Source organism: Rutidosis leptorrhynchoides, chromosome 7 (assembly GCF_046630445.1).
Source record: "Rutidosis leptorrhynchoides isolate AG116_Rl617_1_P2 chromosome 7, CSIRO_AGI_Rlap_v1, whole genome shotgun sequence".
NCBI classification, from domain to species: Eukaryota; Viridiplantae; Streptophyta; class Magnoliopsida; order Asterales; family Asteraceae; genus Rutidosis; species Rutidosis leptorrhynchoides.
The window spans coordinates 153584734-153600458 of NC_092339.1; the positions used below are offsets into that span (position 1 = coordinate 153584734).

The following is a 15725-nucleotide window of genomic DNA, read 5'->3' on the forward strand; positions in this document are numbered from 1 at the left end:
ATTTTGATATGAGAGTATTTGGGGAAATCAATTAGGTTTTTTTTTTTTTTTTTTTTTTTTTTTTGAATGTTGCAACTGAATGATATTTTGTGAACCCCTAAATTAAGACAAAATTACATGCGGGGTCCCTGTGATTTGTTCATTGCTTCAAGTGGAGTCTAAAATTAATTTTTGAACCTGGAGAGTCACTGTACTTTCATTTCGTTTCATGGACCCGGCTATCACTTTTTAACGTTTTAAACTCTCACATGACTTGCATATGAGGGTATTTTCGTCTATTACCGTATATTTCTCCTTTAAAGTGCACCTGCACTCATTTCTATTAAAACCTTCGCTCATTCACTCAGTATAAATAAATAAATAAATATAAATATATAAATATTACTATAAAGTAAAATAAAATTAATACTCATAAGATAACAAACAAATGAATATTAGCAGCACATTCAAATCTAAAAGTCCATACACCTAATCAAAATCAGTAGCAGCGCCGCCACTCTAACCATACAAGGCACCATAGATTCGAGTTTACTTGACGTGGGTGAGGGATTGTTGGCTCCAGCTTCAGATCTGGCCGAGTCCCTAACATACAAAAGTGATGGTTTTAGACGAGGGTTGCATTATACGATGCTTTTCTGGCTTTGATTTTACTTATATAGATGAATCGATGGTCGCTAATGATGAATGGATGATGATGATGAATCGTTTGTTTCTTCACAATTATTCTGAATAATACATGATGATGAATCGATGATAATGGAAAAATACAAAGAAAGAATTGGGGTTTTGTATCGCTTGAATAATACAGGTACTACTACTCTTGTGTTCTTGAATCGATACCCCATATTTGGGGTTTTGTATTGCTTGTATTGGGTTATGATTAATAAGAACTCAAACGAACAAAGGTGCAGAACTTTCAAATGTAATTGAAATTGGGTTATGTTTAATTGATTTTTTAAAGGCCTTATTACATAAATTGTAAACAAATTTCTGTAAATTTATATTCATGTAACAAATCATATTCTTTTTCGTTCTAATTTTGTGTTTGTATACATTGTTACACCAGTTGGGTTTTTCATAAATAAGTGTTGATAATTTCATGTTGCTGTACGCACAAATTGTTGTATAGTTGATTTTGTAGTGTATTTGTTGTTACTGTAATTGATGATGTAATCATTGTAATTGATGATGTAATTATTGTCGTAATTGATCATGGTTTAAATTACCCTTTTGTTCTCATGCCAACCTCCAACTCTCTTGAAAGATTCTTAACTTCCTTTCATCACAAATATAATTATTGTTGTAGTTGATGATGTGATTGATGTAATTGTTATTGTAATTGATTGTGTTTTAATCTGGGTTTATTAGAAGATGAAGAAGTGAATGAAAAAAAGTCGGGCTCAAAGGGGTGTGATAGAGAAGAATTGGTAAAATACCAAAAATACCCTCACATGTTAAGCATGTGATTGAACTTAATGAACTTTTTAACAGACGTTAGTCCATTGACTCCCCATTATACGAATTCATACCACAGTGACCCCTCAAGTTCAAAAATTAATTTTGGACTCCGGTTGATGTTTTGAACATACCACAGGGACCTCCCATGTAATTTTGTCCTAAATTAATTATTCTTTCCCGTGTGTTTTATTCATATTTATGGGTAGTTTAGTCTGTTTAATTCAAAGTTTAAAGATTATGAGGTCGATGTCATTTTTAATGGCTATGATATAGTTAAAGGGTGTGTTTGGCGTGTAGTTTATTGGAGCTTATGGAAGCTTATGGGAGCTTGAGCTTATGATTTTAATAAGCTCCAAGTTAAAAGCTTCGTTTGGTAGTCAAAAAAAGTAGAGCTTATGAAAATCATAAGCTCTGAAAAAAGAAGCTACTTGTAGTAGCTTATGAAAAAAAAGTAGAGCTTATGAACTGAAAAATAAGTTTCAACTAGTTTACCAAACATTTATATAAAATAATAAGCTCCAGCTACCAGCTTCAAAAACAAGCTCCAGCTCCAGCTCCTGCTCATAAGCTCCCGCTCTAGCTATAAGTTCCAGCTCCAGTTACTTTCGTTAAAACACACCCAAAGTTATAAAATGAAAGGCTAGGATTGAATTTTTAAATTAGTGATGACTTATTTTTGATTTTGTTATTATATAGAGATATAGAGATTGAAAAGAAATAAAATGTTTATAGACTTATGTGTCATCATCACATCATACCACTCGCTCTTTTTTTCTTTTTTTGTCTAATGTCATCTTCTTTAACAAAAATTCTATAAAATTTAAGAAAATTTAATAAATATAAGCTTTGTTGAAAAACACGTGTAAACTATACTTTATGTGATAAGGTAGAAAGTGTAACCGTTTAGATAGATCAGCACAAGTTTTGTACTGTAAAATATATTTTCAATAGCTGTCGGTCCACACCCAAATTCCCATGATTTATTTACAAGTCTACGCGCCTTTTCTATCCAACCATAGTCGCCGGAAAACTACTCCGGCGAACAATTCTCCGACACCCCTCCATTCATAAAAACCAAAAAATATCAAAAATGGGTTCTCTTCCACATATACCATCGCTAGATCCATCTTCAGAAAAAGAACCCCAATTCAATATCGATCCAAACAAACTAAAAACCCTATTCAAATCCCAACAAAAATACCTCAACAATTTCTTCGATAAACTCGATCATACCCAAACCCATATATTCACCCAAACACTCCTCAATTCAACCGGCACAATTTTCATCTCAGGTGTCGGCAAATCAGGTTTCGTATCCAAAAACATTTCACAAACCCTCGTATCTCTCGGAATCAAATCTCAATTCTTGTCTCCTGTCGACGCCCTTCACGGTGACATCGGCGTTTTAACGAACGCCGATGTGTTGGTTATGTTTAGTAAAAGTGGGAACACCGAAGAATTGTTGCGATTGGTTCCGTGTGCGAGATCGAAAGGCGCGTTTTTGATATCGGTTACATCGGTTGAAGGAAATTCGTTGATGGGTTTGTGTGATTTGAATGTGCATTTGCCGTTAGAACGAGAATTGTGTCCGTTTGATTTGGCGCCAACGACGTCAACGGCGATTCAGATGGTTTTTGGATGTACTGTTGCGATTGCAATGATGGATGCTAAGAATTTGACTAAAGAAGGGTATGCTGCTAATCATCCTGCTGGCCGAATTGGCAAAAGTTTGATCTTTAAGGTTTGATTTTCTTTATTTAATTATTTGTACATATTGTTCATTTGCTGATGTATTTATCTATATGGTGGTGATTAAATCTTGGTATTAAAAGTTAACTGGGGTTGAATATTTTTAGGTTATGTTTTTTTTTCTTACATCAGTTTGGGATCAGCGTTCATCCATCCCCTGTAGTTGCATAATCCGCACCCAACTACTGCCCTTGAGGAAACCCGAACCAATTCGAGAGCATGGCCGGTAAAACCACCCTCCCCGCACTAAGCGAAAGGCGACCTGGGTGGATACTTCAGGTCAGGGATAACATTGAGTGCAATGTTGCAGCCCAGCGGAATCGAACTCCTGACCTCTCGCTAAGAGAGGCATGCCACTACCAGTTGAGCTACAGCTCAATGTTTTTTAGGTTATGTGTAGTACACTAGTACTTCCTTTGCTATGGAACAAATTTGTACTGTAATAACTAATAAGTGAGTTGATTTGACTCAAAATGGAAATAAACTTTATATCTCTATTGTAAAAGGAGGCAAATTGTATTATCATCACTCAGTTCACTTTTTTTTTTTTTTTTTGTTCATTAGAGAATGATTTTAAGTCGCAAAGTTGATTCTTTAGCTTTTGGGAATTGGGTGAGATCTGATTTTTTATGCACAGAAGCAACTAAAAGATCATTTGGGTTTTTTGCTGGTAAATCGGAAGAAAGTTTTTTTATTGACAAAAAGAAGCGTACAATTTGCTGAATAGGTTTCTATATGGACTATTTGAATTTGAAGTGTGGCAATGAGTATTTGATAAATATGTTTTTTGTGAATTTGCAGGTGAAAGATGTAATGAAGAAACAAGAGGAACTTCCAGTATGTAAAGAGGGAGATTTGATAATGGATCAATTAGTTGAATTAACTAGTAAAGGATGTGGTTGTCTTTTGGTGATTGATGACGATTACCACCTTATCGGAACGTTTACTGATGGTGATCTGCGCCGAACACTTAAAGCTAGCAAAGAAGGGATCTTTAAACTTACTGTTGGCCAGATGTGCAACAGGTACTTTTAGTGAATATTATTATTTTTCTTTTGCATTTAGTATACGCAAGGTTGCAAAAATAGCTACTTCGGGGAGTATTCAGTCGGGACTTTTGAGGGAGTAATTGGCAACTCGGGCAGTAATAGGATTGAACTTTTTATACAAGTAATAAAATTCATAATTATATGTGTACATATACAAGAAATCCATGAACATAAAAGTTAATAAAATTGTCTATGAAACATAAGCATAATCTTCACTTGTTCAAAAACTCTGAATATCTATTCATAATAGAACATTGACCAATAGTGACTTTGACCGATTTTGACTGGATAAATTTGACTTTGACCCACTAAATTCGATTTTGACGCATTGACTGACAATTTAATTACTCGGGAAATCTCGGATTGGCCGGTTCCTAAAATTTAGTAATCGGGGAGTATTTCAACACGAGTACACGGGTCAAGGTTCAAGGGTTCTTACAAATAGTATAATGTGTCTGTTTGTTGTTGAGTATAGGAAGCCGAGGACTATAACTGCAGACAAAATGGCGGTTGAAGCAATGAAGAAGATGGAGGCTCCTCCATCGCCTGTTCAGTTTTTGCCGGTTATTAATGAACAAAATGTAGTCATAGGTATTGTGACACTCCACGGACTTGTCTCTGCAGGCCTCTAAAGTTGCGATGAATCTTTCATTTTCGTTATTGTAGTTTTACTGTGTAGCGTTACGAATGGTCACTTGTATTTGTTGTCATGAGGTTGTATTACTATTCTTTTCATTTTTTATTTTTATATTACATAGGTTTGTATGTTTTACTATAAGTAGATCTATTACGTTCATGTATAAGAATGGCGTTAACTCGTTTGTTGATCTTTGTACCTTATTTAGCCATCTTTTTTGCTCTACATTGTTTTCAGATATAAGTTTTGTAGCTTTAGTAAGAAGAATGCGCTAGGTTGTGCTCTAGAAAGAAGGTAGGGTGGTCGTTAGGTCCAGAACCTAAATGACGGGCCTGCATGGACCTAAATGACGGGCCTGCAGATTCTGCATGCGTAGAATATGGTACATTAGTGTGTGTGTGTGTATGTGTGTGAGAGAGAAGGTTGTAATAGTTACTAGTGTCCGATGTTGACCAACTTTGACTGTATATGACCTACTTTGACCGAGTTTGACGGTATGTAAAGAGGGAGATTTGATAATGGATCAATTAGTTGAATTAACTAGTAAAGGATGTGGTTGTCTTTTGGTGATTGATGACGATTACCGCGTTATCGGGACGTTTACTGATGGTGATCTGCGGCGAACGCTTAAAGCTAGCAAGGAAGGTATCTTTAAACTTACTGTTGGCAAGATGTGCAACAGGTAGTTTTAGTGAATATTATCTTTTTCTTTTGCATTTAGTATACGCAAGGTTGTTAAAATCGCTATTGGGGGAGTACTCAGTCGGGACTTTTGAGGGAGTAATTGGCAACTCGGGGAGTAATAGGATTGAACTTTTTATACAAGTAATAAAATTCATAATTAGATGTGTAAATATACAAGAAATCCATGAACATAAAAGTTAATAAAATTGTCTATGAAACATAAACATAATCTTCATTTGTTCTAAAACTCTGAATATCTATAATTTAATTTCATACCGAGTACACGGGTCAAGTATTCTTACAAATAGGATAATGTGTGCTTTTGTTGTTGAATATAGGAAGCCAAGGACTATAACTGCAGACAAAATGGCAGTTGAGGCAATGAAGGCGATGGAGGCTCCACCATCGCCAGTTCAGTTTTTGCCGGTTATTAATGAAGAAAACATAGTCATAGGTATTGTGACACTCCATGGACTTGTCTCTGCTGGCCTTTGAAATTGCGACGAATCCTTCATTTCCGTTATTATAGTGTTATTACTGTGTATCGTTCAGAACGGTGCCTTGTATTCGTTGTCATGAGGTTATATTACCATTCTTTAATTTTTTTATTATTTTTTTCTGCGTTGTATGTTTACTATAAGTAGTAGATCTATTACGTTCATGTATAAGAATGGCGTTACCTTGTTTGTTGGTCTTTGTACCTTATATATCCATCTTTTTTTGCTATACATTGTTTTCAGGTATAAGTTTTGTATGTGCAAATTGTTTGTCCTCTATACTTTCTTCTTCGTAGTACCCTTAGAAGAATGCGCTAGGTTGTGCTCTAAAAATAAGGTAGAGTCGTTCCAGAACCTAAATGACGGGCCTGTGGATTCTGCATGCGTAGAATATGGTACATTAGTGTGTGTGTGTGTGTGTGAGAGAGAGAGAGAGAAGGTTGTAATAATCGCTCCGCGTGGACTAGTCAATGTGGAACTGACTAATCAGCCAGATCGGAGATTAGTAAGGGACTAGTCAGACGTTCACCGACTTTGACTGTATATGACCTACTTTGACTGAGTTTGATGGAACTAATCCGACTTTGAACTAATAAACCTGACTTTTATCGACTAAATTGAACTTTTGACAACTTTGACAGAATAAATCTTACAGGTCGCATACTAGTAAGAAGATTAGTCAGGCCCTTGGGGGACTTCTACAAACATGGTATGAGATAGGAAATGAGGGTATGGAGAATGGAGTTGATATGGCATCTAATTTAGCTGATAGTAATCTTCTCCTGCCTTCTTTTTTGAAGTGAAATGAAGAAAAAAAAAACACACACACACGAATAAGATATTTATGTCTATATGCATATATGTAAACTAGGCCTCATTGTTTTCTTAGTAATCTGGATGGACGAAGATTTAGCAGACGAAATCGAGAAAAATCAATTGGAATGAGAAAATATATATTTATGATCAGGCTGGCCAACTGAGAAGATATATTATGGGTGATTTATGTCCACAACTGTTGGCGTTTTGTGTAAATTTAAATTTCATTGTATATGATTTGATAAAATTGACAAGTACATGCCTTTTTGGGCAACAATTGCTATGGGTAATCTTAATACATAAATATATTTTCAAACCGAGAAGTATGAACTCAATAACAAGCTCATGGAGACGCGATCAACCATTGGTTCAACGAAAGATGAACGAGCCTTGGAGTTGGCATTCGATGAGAAACAGAACGAGATCAAACATAAAGAATCTAAAATCAAATATTTGAGAAGCAGCCTCCAAACTGTACCTTAAATCTGGTCAGTCAGTGCTGATGACCCATCAAATCATGAACAGGACTCAACCAATAAGATATTTACCGCAAACGTCAGCTCATGCCTCATGGTTTCGCCAGTCAAGCAACAGGCTCGTTCAATATTCTAGTTGTAAATCATAACTAGAACATGTACTGAAAACTGAAAAGATGATTGTTATTCAAAATATGTTTCATATTTATGCAATGTAAGATGGATTGGCAAGTAAAAGTACTCGAATACAATTTGATAAATAGGTCAAAACACTCTAGAATCGCGTCAAGGAAGCTAGATTCCAGAAAATCTTGTATTGACACAAGAAATTTATTAGCACAACATGTCTGGAGCAAATTTCACCCTATTAATTTGTTGCTTCCACCAATTTCTGCCACACATAAACAACAATCAGAAAGTTAATAAAAAACACGCTTATAATTTGTAAAATTAATATCATTGAAACAGTAACTTAGTGCCAAATAGTGATAAAATATTTGCACTAGTCATTAGGAAGTTGATGTTATCAAATACTTGGGTTTTTGAATTTATACTATTGTAAGTGTATGACTTCGAGTAACTACTATTTGAGCTATTTACCAAACATATATTAACCAGAAGGCTACCTAGTTCAAATATGCACAAACTATAAAACAGAAACATATATATGTAGACAAACTAATATCAAACCACAAAACGGGTGGTGTTTTACGAATCACATTTCTTTCATGTTGACTACACTGCCACATCTCAGTAAGAGGTTATGTAAATGTTAATACCTAATACAGCAACAAAGTTAGCCGTGCTTACATCAGAGTTGCTGGCACATCATGTTACTACGAGGAAATAAACGCAAAGCCAATAATGAATTAAAGCATCTCAAATGTACCTGATCCTTCTTTCCCCCTGAGAAAGCCTTGAACCCGCCATAGATAGCTAATCCCCAGCCAGTCAAAGAGATAATAACAAACTGCAAATTAAAAAAAATAAAAATAAAAAAGTTTGTATAGCGAACAAAAGACAACCGCATTAATATCACTATCACTATCGCTATCTCGTAGATTTTAGAGCATAAAAATATGATAAGACCTTAAAAATTGTGGGAACATATTCAAATAATTAGCGGATCACAGGTCTCTACAACCAATGCCACATATTTGACTAACAATAAGTTCCCATTTGCTTAATGAATACTATACGCAACTAAAAGCCTCCTGAAATATCCAATCGTGACCGTTTATTATCACCATTAGTTGTGCATATGTATGCAAGCTCTTTATAAGTATTGAACTTCCAAACTACCATGGAGAAAAGATAAATTAGAGATTTAAGTCAGCCAACTACTCTGGATTCAAGGCATTGCTGAAAGTACACTCTCAAGTCACATTCAGCTTATCCTAATAACATATAAGCAAATAACCAATATTTTAGAGCTTATTTTGAGCCTATAGAAATCGGACAAAATTGGATAATAATGTTCTACCTGCCTCAAACTAATGCTTATCATACCAATCCAATATAAATAACATTAGCAAAATTAACCAATCTACAACACAATAAAGCTCAATTGGAAACCCTAACCCTTAAAATATTTAAATCTCAAATTAACACAAAAAATTAGTTAAAACCAAAAAGTAAGACTCACATGTTCTTCCTTCCACTGAGATGGACTCGTTGGAGCTTTCCAGAAGTCAACCTTTTTAGGTCCATGTGGATCTGCAATTTAACACGTTAAGCCGTCACACACATTTCATTTCGCATACGTTGCACAAAACACTAAATACATAATCATAACGTGAGAATTGTTTAATCAATTTCAATGTAAATAGATACGGGCGTAGATATAAACTGTACCGGCGGCGCCGGCGAGACCACGGCGTTGGATAAGAGAGGCCGATCTAGAAGACGCTGATAGACGGAGTACGTTTACAGATTGACGAGCCACCAATGTTGACGCCATGATTTGCAGAAATTATCTAATTTTATGTATTGTTTTCCGAAACGGCGATCGGAGCGTGGCGTGGTCGATAGATTTGGGGGAGAAAGCGTATGATGTCAGAGTACAAAACCTGCTGTTACGTACTCCCTCCCTCCCTCCCTCCCAATTTAACAGTGCACGTCCACTTACAAAAAAAAAAAAAAAAAAAAAAAACAATTTAAGAAAAAGTGACTGTAGTATGTACTTTTTGTCTACTTTGAGAGTCGTGCCTGATTTGAGAACCGGATCAATGTGAGCGGTTATAGTGAAATGTAAAAATACAGATGTGATCGAAATCTATTCGTGAAACTATCTGTAAATTTACAGCTCTTAAATCGAAGAAATGAGTCCGAATTTCGAAGTCAAAGTTTCGGTAAAAAAAAGTCAAACGATCAACCTTATTTATCAGGTCAACAAGTTAAGTTGATTTATATTAACACATTTTTTCAAAGTTTATGGCCTATAATAGTATTTTTTTTTTGGGGTATATGACCTACATCGGGACAAATAGAAAAGTATATGACCCTTGCGTAGTCTTAACCGTATTTTTTACCAATCAAAAGAGGTTATACTGGAGAGAGAAAACTTTTAATTGGTGTAGAATAAAATTAGTAACTATGTGTAAAAAAATAAGTGGACAGTTGTATTGGGACAAAGGGAGTATCTTTTAGTTTAGTTGTTAGCAAGGTAGTTGTTTTAGAGTAGTTAAATCTGTTAAATAAGAAATAAAAGAAATAATTGTGCTGTTGGTCCCTTCATTTTACCCCAAAAAGCTAACAGCGTCCCTCAAGGTTTTTTTTTTTTTTTTTCTTTCAGCGTCCCTCTATTATCACCTTTTTTGATTACGCGTCCATCCGTCAACTTTCTGTTAAAAATGTCCGTTAAGTCATGCTGTGAGAGTAAATTCGTCTTTTTACTCTTTTCTTCTTTTATTAACCTGATTATATAGATCTGTACTAGATGCTATAAAATTTGTACACCAACTATATATCATAACATCTCGTTTCTTCATCATCATTGTTCATCGTCATTTCATCATCATTTGTTCATTGTTCATCGTCAATTCTTCATCATCATCATTAAAAGAAAATTGAGTTATAACCGATGCAAAAAGAATAACAAAGCACATGGGTACTCTGTACATGAAGTTTCTAGATCTAGACAACGTGGGAAGTTCGGTAAACATTGATGGATTTGGTGTCTAGTTTCAAATTATTTGTGCAAGTCTAAAAAAAATCAATTAATTTAAACTTATGATATTCATATTCATGTATTTATATATATTTATATATAAGTTTATGTGTGCTTGAGTAAGACGAGCCTTGCCGGAGAAGACAAACCATCGTATTAAAAATTCTTGTTACGGTTTTCGATTATCTTCCAACGATTGCTACTAACAGTTAACCGGTATCTCGTCCCCAATTTCATAGATTGAACAAAACAAAGCCAAAATCAATTTTTGATTTTGTTGACTTTCATTTAAGGGATGAAAGAGCAGAAGTATTTTGGGTTATAAATTGGGGAATTATGAAAGGTGAATTCGAGTGAATGATGTTGGTGAAAGATTGGAGATTACTGTGAACCCCAAGGGCGGCTCCACTTGGAGTCAAGTGGGGTCAAAGGACCCATTAAATAAATTTTTTTTTTTATAAAATATTATTAAAATTGTATATGACAGTACTAAATTTATAAACAGGACCCCATATATTTTAAGAATTAGTGATTTATATGTAAGTAAATGGCCATTCTTTATGGAAAAAAATTTAGAAAGTACCACTCAAATTGGATAGGACTTCATTGAGTTTACATGCTAGAATCGCCACTGGTGAACCCATTATCTTTTTAATTGGTCGAAGGGGAAGAAATTAAGGATTTGGTTTGTGTAAATTGAAACAAGAGGCTGTAAGCAGTTGTTCAAACTTCATTGTAGATGCATATGAAGATAATTCAGAAGATAGTTGTGCATAAGGCATGAACTTGAATTAAATAAAGGTAAATATATTAAAAATGTATATTGGTAATGTTACTGATATATTTTATAAAAGAAGTTAGGGTTTTTGTAACATCCCGTTTTTTTCATACGTGTCTTAAGGTACTTATTTAATCGTTAGAACGTTATAATTCGCTTGTTTATGTGATTAAACGATTTAAAGTGTTAACTTGATGTATACGAGATATATTTTTATATTACGTTTGAGATTGGATGCATGTATAAGTATATGCATGGGTTTTGATAGTGTTAAGTCATGTGAGACTTAAAGACGAAGTTTAAACGTAGATAGGAAGCGTGAACTAGGTGTACAAGTCGAATAAATCGATAGTTGTGTTAAGTTGTCAAAATGGTCAGTTGTAGGCCATTGCCGCGCCGCGAGGTTCTTGGGCGCGCCGCGACAAATAAAGCAAATCAAAATCAGGAGTGGATTAAGACAGCTCGAAAAATCAGTTAATTGCCGTGCCGCGACAAAAGGGGTCGCGCCGCGACCCTACTGGTTTGCTGATTCGTTTTTCTGATTTAAAAAGGAGTGGTTCGAGCGTTTTTTTCGTCTTTTAACGTGTGGACCAGATTTGTGGCTCAAATATCAGCCACTTATCTCATTTATTTCATTTCATTTCTCTTTTCTTTTGCTATTTTCTCTCAAAACACAAAATCCATTTAAATCCAAAGTGAGATTTGAGAGTGAAGATTTGAGATTTGATCTTTGGAGCAAGAAGTAAAGTTGTTCTCCTTGTTCTTAGCTACGACTTGATAGTGTTGGTAAGTCTTAACTCCATGTTTTAAGTTTTAGTTAATTTATGGCTAGGGTTTGGGCCATTTGAGACTTGTAAGACCCATTTGGGGAATTAATGGGTGGATTTGTGTTATATTGATGTAAGGAAACCCTAATGGCTATAATCTAGGGTTTGGTCATGAAAATTGGGATTTGTAAGTGTTAAATGTGTTGTTAGTCACTAATACACTTGTTTAATGATGAAAGATTTGTTAATGGGTTTAAGTTTGACCAAAGTTGAAAGTCTATGGGTTAAGATGGGTCAAATGGGCAAATGTTGACATAGTTGGTTGAGATGGGTATGAAATACTCTAAGTTTGTGTTAGTTGAAATTAGTAGACTTTAATCACTAGCATTTAGTGATTTATGACGAGTCATGGCCATTAATGGGCGGTTTTGGTGGATGTGAGTCATTTAATGTATTAGGTCATTAAATGCTCAAGAGTAAGTGTTGGTGGTTAATTTCACTAGTTTGTATGTTAATTAAATGCATAATGTGATAGGTGCATTACATTGAAGGTTGCAAGCTTGATTTCCTAGTTCACCAAAGACGATAAGGTGAGTGGAGTAATTATACGTATGTGTATATGACGTATTTATTTGTGAATGTTATGGTATGAACCATCGAGCCGGTAATGCCATAACATGTATGTGACAAGTGTCAAAGTGTGAATCATCGAGCCGGTAGCACTATAAAATAAGGCGTGAACCATCGAGCCGGTAGCGCCGAAGTGTGAACCAAAGAGCCTGTAGCACTATAAAATCATGATGTGAACCATCGAGCCGGTAGCACTATAAAACAAAGTGTGAACCACGAGCCGGTAGCACTATAAAAGAGTATGACTCAAATGCGTATGGTGTGAACCATCGAGCCAGTAGCACCATAGCGTTTATGGTTAACCATATGGGGGTTTGTTGATTGTTTAGCATATTATATATAAATTGTGTTGAGTATATGCTAATGCGGTTTTTGTGATATTGTACAACTTGTTAGTATTACGAGTATGATGACAGGCTATTTGAGTTACAAGTTTGTATACGATATTGTGTAAGTGGTTGCAAGTAAGTAGGTTATATATGTATATGTATAACTATTGCACTCACTAAGCTTTAGCTTACCCTCTCGTTGTTTACATTTTTAGGTGCGAACGCGGAGAAAGGAAAAGAGGTTATTTAGATTTCCCATGATGCTTGCTAGTTAAAGCTTTTGGAAGATGACCTAATGCTTTTAGGTAGTTTAGCCCCAAACCATGCTCGGGTATAGTTTGGATTAAAACTATCATTTCAAATGGGTCGAACTTGTATTACATTTGATTAATGGCCTTAGTGCCTTTTGTAAACATTAAACTTGTTGTACGTTTTAATGGGTTGTATGGAATGGTTTATATCATTCCAATGGCACGTTAATGTTCGTTACAAAAAAAAAATAAAAATAAATAAAAATAAATAAAAAATATTTATCCGGTTGAATACGGGTTGTGTTGTTTCAAGTGGTATCAGAGCATGGTCTAAGGGATTTGGGCGACTTGAGATAGGTGCCTAGACTTAGACTTTATTGTGTATGCGCTTAATGCGGGACTTATAGGAGACGGGTCGGACCGGGTGTGGTTAGTGCCTAGGTTATGTGATCTAACCTTGTACTAATTGTTTTGTTTTGTGTTTTGAAATCATCAAGCGAGATAGACGTTGTACTAGCGAGGTAATGCGACGTGCTTGCGTAACAATGATTAGCTACCATTGTTACGGGTTCAATTCGTGTCAAGCAAGCGATGTACGACGATTGTTGAGCAAGATGGAGCGGTGTGGTATATTTATGACTTGTCCTTCATTTCGTTATTTAACCTATTTCCGTTTTGTAGAATGAAGATGAGAAATGGTCATGATACCGAAAATGAAGGCCCGAGCGAGGACTCCGAATTCAAGGCCAAGGTCGAGGCCATCATTAAAAAGCAAAGAGCGGAATTCCTTGAGGATGTCCGAAAGGTTTTCCAAGAATCGGTTGATGGGCAAGTAACCGAGTTAATAAACGAGCGAATGAATGCCGCGATCAAAGAGGCATTAGAAGCTAGAAATATTCATCCTCGGGGCGAAGGGGGTGATGGTAATGGTGGATATGGAAGGCGAGACTTCCATTACAAAAATTTTAAGGATGCTCAACCTCCTATGTTTAATGGAGTGAGGGATCCATTGAAAAGCACATGTTGGATCTCCGACATCGAGGGGGCTTTCCGTACCGCCGAATGTCCTCCCGAGAAGAAGACGAGATACGGTTCTAGTATGTTGCGTGAAGAAGCTAAGTTGTGGTGGGACGATAAAATTAAGTTTTATGGTGAAGATCAATGCATGAGCTTAACGTGGGAAGAGTTCAAAAAGGAATTTTTCAAAGAATACCGAACTCCTTCCGACCTTGATAAAATCCGGGACGAGTTGCACAATTTGCGACAAGGTTCAATGGACTTGATTACCCTCAAGTCGACCTTTTTGGCAAAGACTCGTTTTTGCCCGGAGTATGTTGGCGATGATCACAAGTTGATGCTAGATTTTTATCGTACAATAAGCGATGAGTTAAAGCGTAAGATTAGTCGAGGAATGGCTAAGTCTTTTGAGGAATTGTTTGAGTTAGCCCGGGGCTTCGAACCGGAAGTCCCAAAGCAAAGCGATTTCTCTTTCTCTAAGAGAAAATTTGAAGGTTCGAGTCATTCGAACTTTTCGAACAAATAGAGCAAGAAGGGTTCCGAAAGTGCTAATAGCGTGAAGAAGGGTGGTTCTTTGAGTTATGGACCCACGTGTTTTAATTGTAATCAAAGGGGGCACTTGGCCCGTGATTGTACCAAGGCGCCGAGCAAACTCACTTGTTATAATTGTGATAAAGAAGGGCACCGAAGGCCGGAGTGTCCCGATTTGAACACCGATCATGTTAAGAAGTTGGAGAAGGCGGCGGGTACGGCTCGAGGACGTAATTATTTGATGACCCATGATGAGGCCAAGCAATCCAACGAAGTTGTCTCAGGTACTTTCATGGTTAACTCTAATCCGGCAAGGATCCTATTTGATAGTGGTGCTAATTTATCGTTTGTTTCTCCAAAATTTGTGCCTAAACTTAATAAGCCGCTAGCTAAGTTAAGTCATCCGGTAGAAGTTGAAATAGCGGATGGTAAGACGGTGCTAGGGGTTGAAGTTTGTAATGATTATGATATTGTGTTCGGTTCCGAAATGTTTAAAATTGATCTCATTCCGATGACTTTGGGTGAGTTTGATGTTGTCGTTGGTATGGATTGGCTCGATCGTTATAGAGCCGATATTGCATGTCATGAAAAGTCTATTAGGGTAAAGACCCCAAGTGGGGGAGAACTAATTAATCATGGCGAGAGACGGAGAAGACTTGTGCCGATACGCACTCTTGCACGGGCACGTCGTTTTCTTAATAGTGGTGGTATGGCTTTTCTTGCCCATGTAGTTGATATTCGTGAAGAGCCACCATCCATTCGTGTGAAATTCCGGTGGTTAATGAATTCGAAGACATTTTTCTAGACGAATTACCGGGTGTTCCGGTGGAAAGACAAGTTGAATTTCGCATTGAGTTGGTTCCGGGTGCTACTCCCATTGCTAAAAC

The 15725-nt window shown here is 36.1% G+C and overlaps 3 protein-coding genes across 3 annotated transcripts; 2 read left to right on the forward strand and 1 right to left on the reverse strand.

The window, feature by feature from the left end:
- The first annotated feature begins 2455 nt into the window (after window positions 1–2455).
- On the forward strand, window positions 2456–5058 carry LOC139857812 (probable arabinose 5-phosphate isomerase). Its single transcript, XM_071846651.1, has 3 exons — window positions 2456–3199; window positions 4009–4232; window positions 4732–5058. Exons 1-3 carry the CDS (start codon window positions 2549–2551, stop codon window positions 4886–4888), a joined length of 1032 nt encoding a protein of 343 aa, XP_071702752.1. The 5' UTR covers window positions 2456–2548; the 3' UTR covers window positions 4889–5058.
- Window positions 5059–5188: 130 nt separating this feature from the next.
- On the forward strand, window positions 5189–6072 carry LOC139859700 (probable arabinose 5-phosphate isomerase). Its single transcript, XM_071848479.1, has 2 exons — window positions 5189–5575; window positions 5916–6072. The coding sequence occupies exons 1-2, from the start codon at window positions 5412–5414 to the stop codon at window positions 6070–6072; spliced, it is 321 nt and encodes a 106-aa protein (XP_071704580.1). The 5' UTR covers window positions 5189–5411.
- A 1083-nt stretch (window positions 6073–7155) lies between these two features.
- LOC139858541 (uncharacterized) lies at window positions 7156–9451 on the reverse strand. Its single transcript, XM_071847376.1, has 4 exons — window positions 9221–9451; window positions 9012–9082; window positions 8256–8336; window positions 7156–7757 (listed from the first exon to the last, which is right to left on the reverse strand). The coding sequence occupies exons 1-4, from the start codon at window positions 9324–9326 to the stop codon at window positions 7734–7736; spliced, it is 282 nt and encodes a 93-aa protein (XP_071703477.1). The 5' UTR covers window positions 9327–9451; the 3' UTR covers window positions 7156–7733.
- Window positions 9452–15725: the final 6274 nt, after the last annotated feature.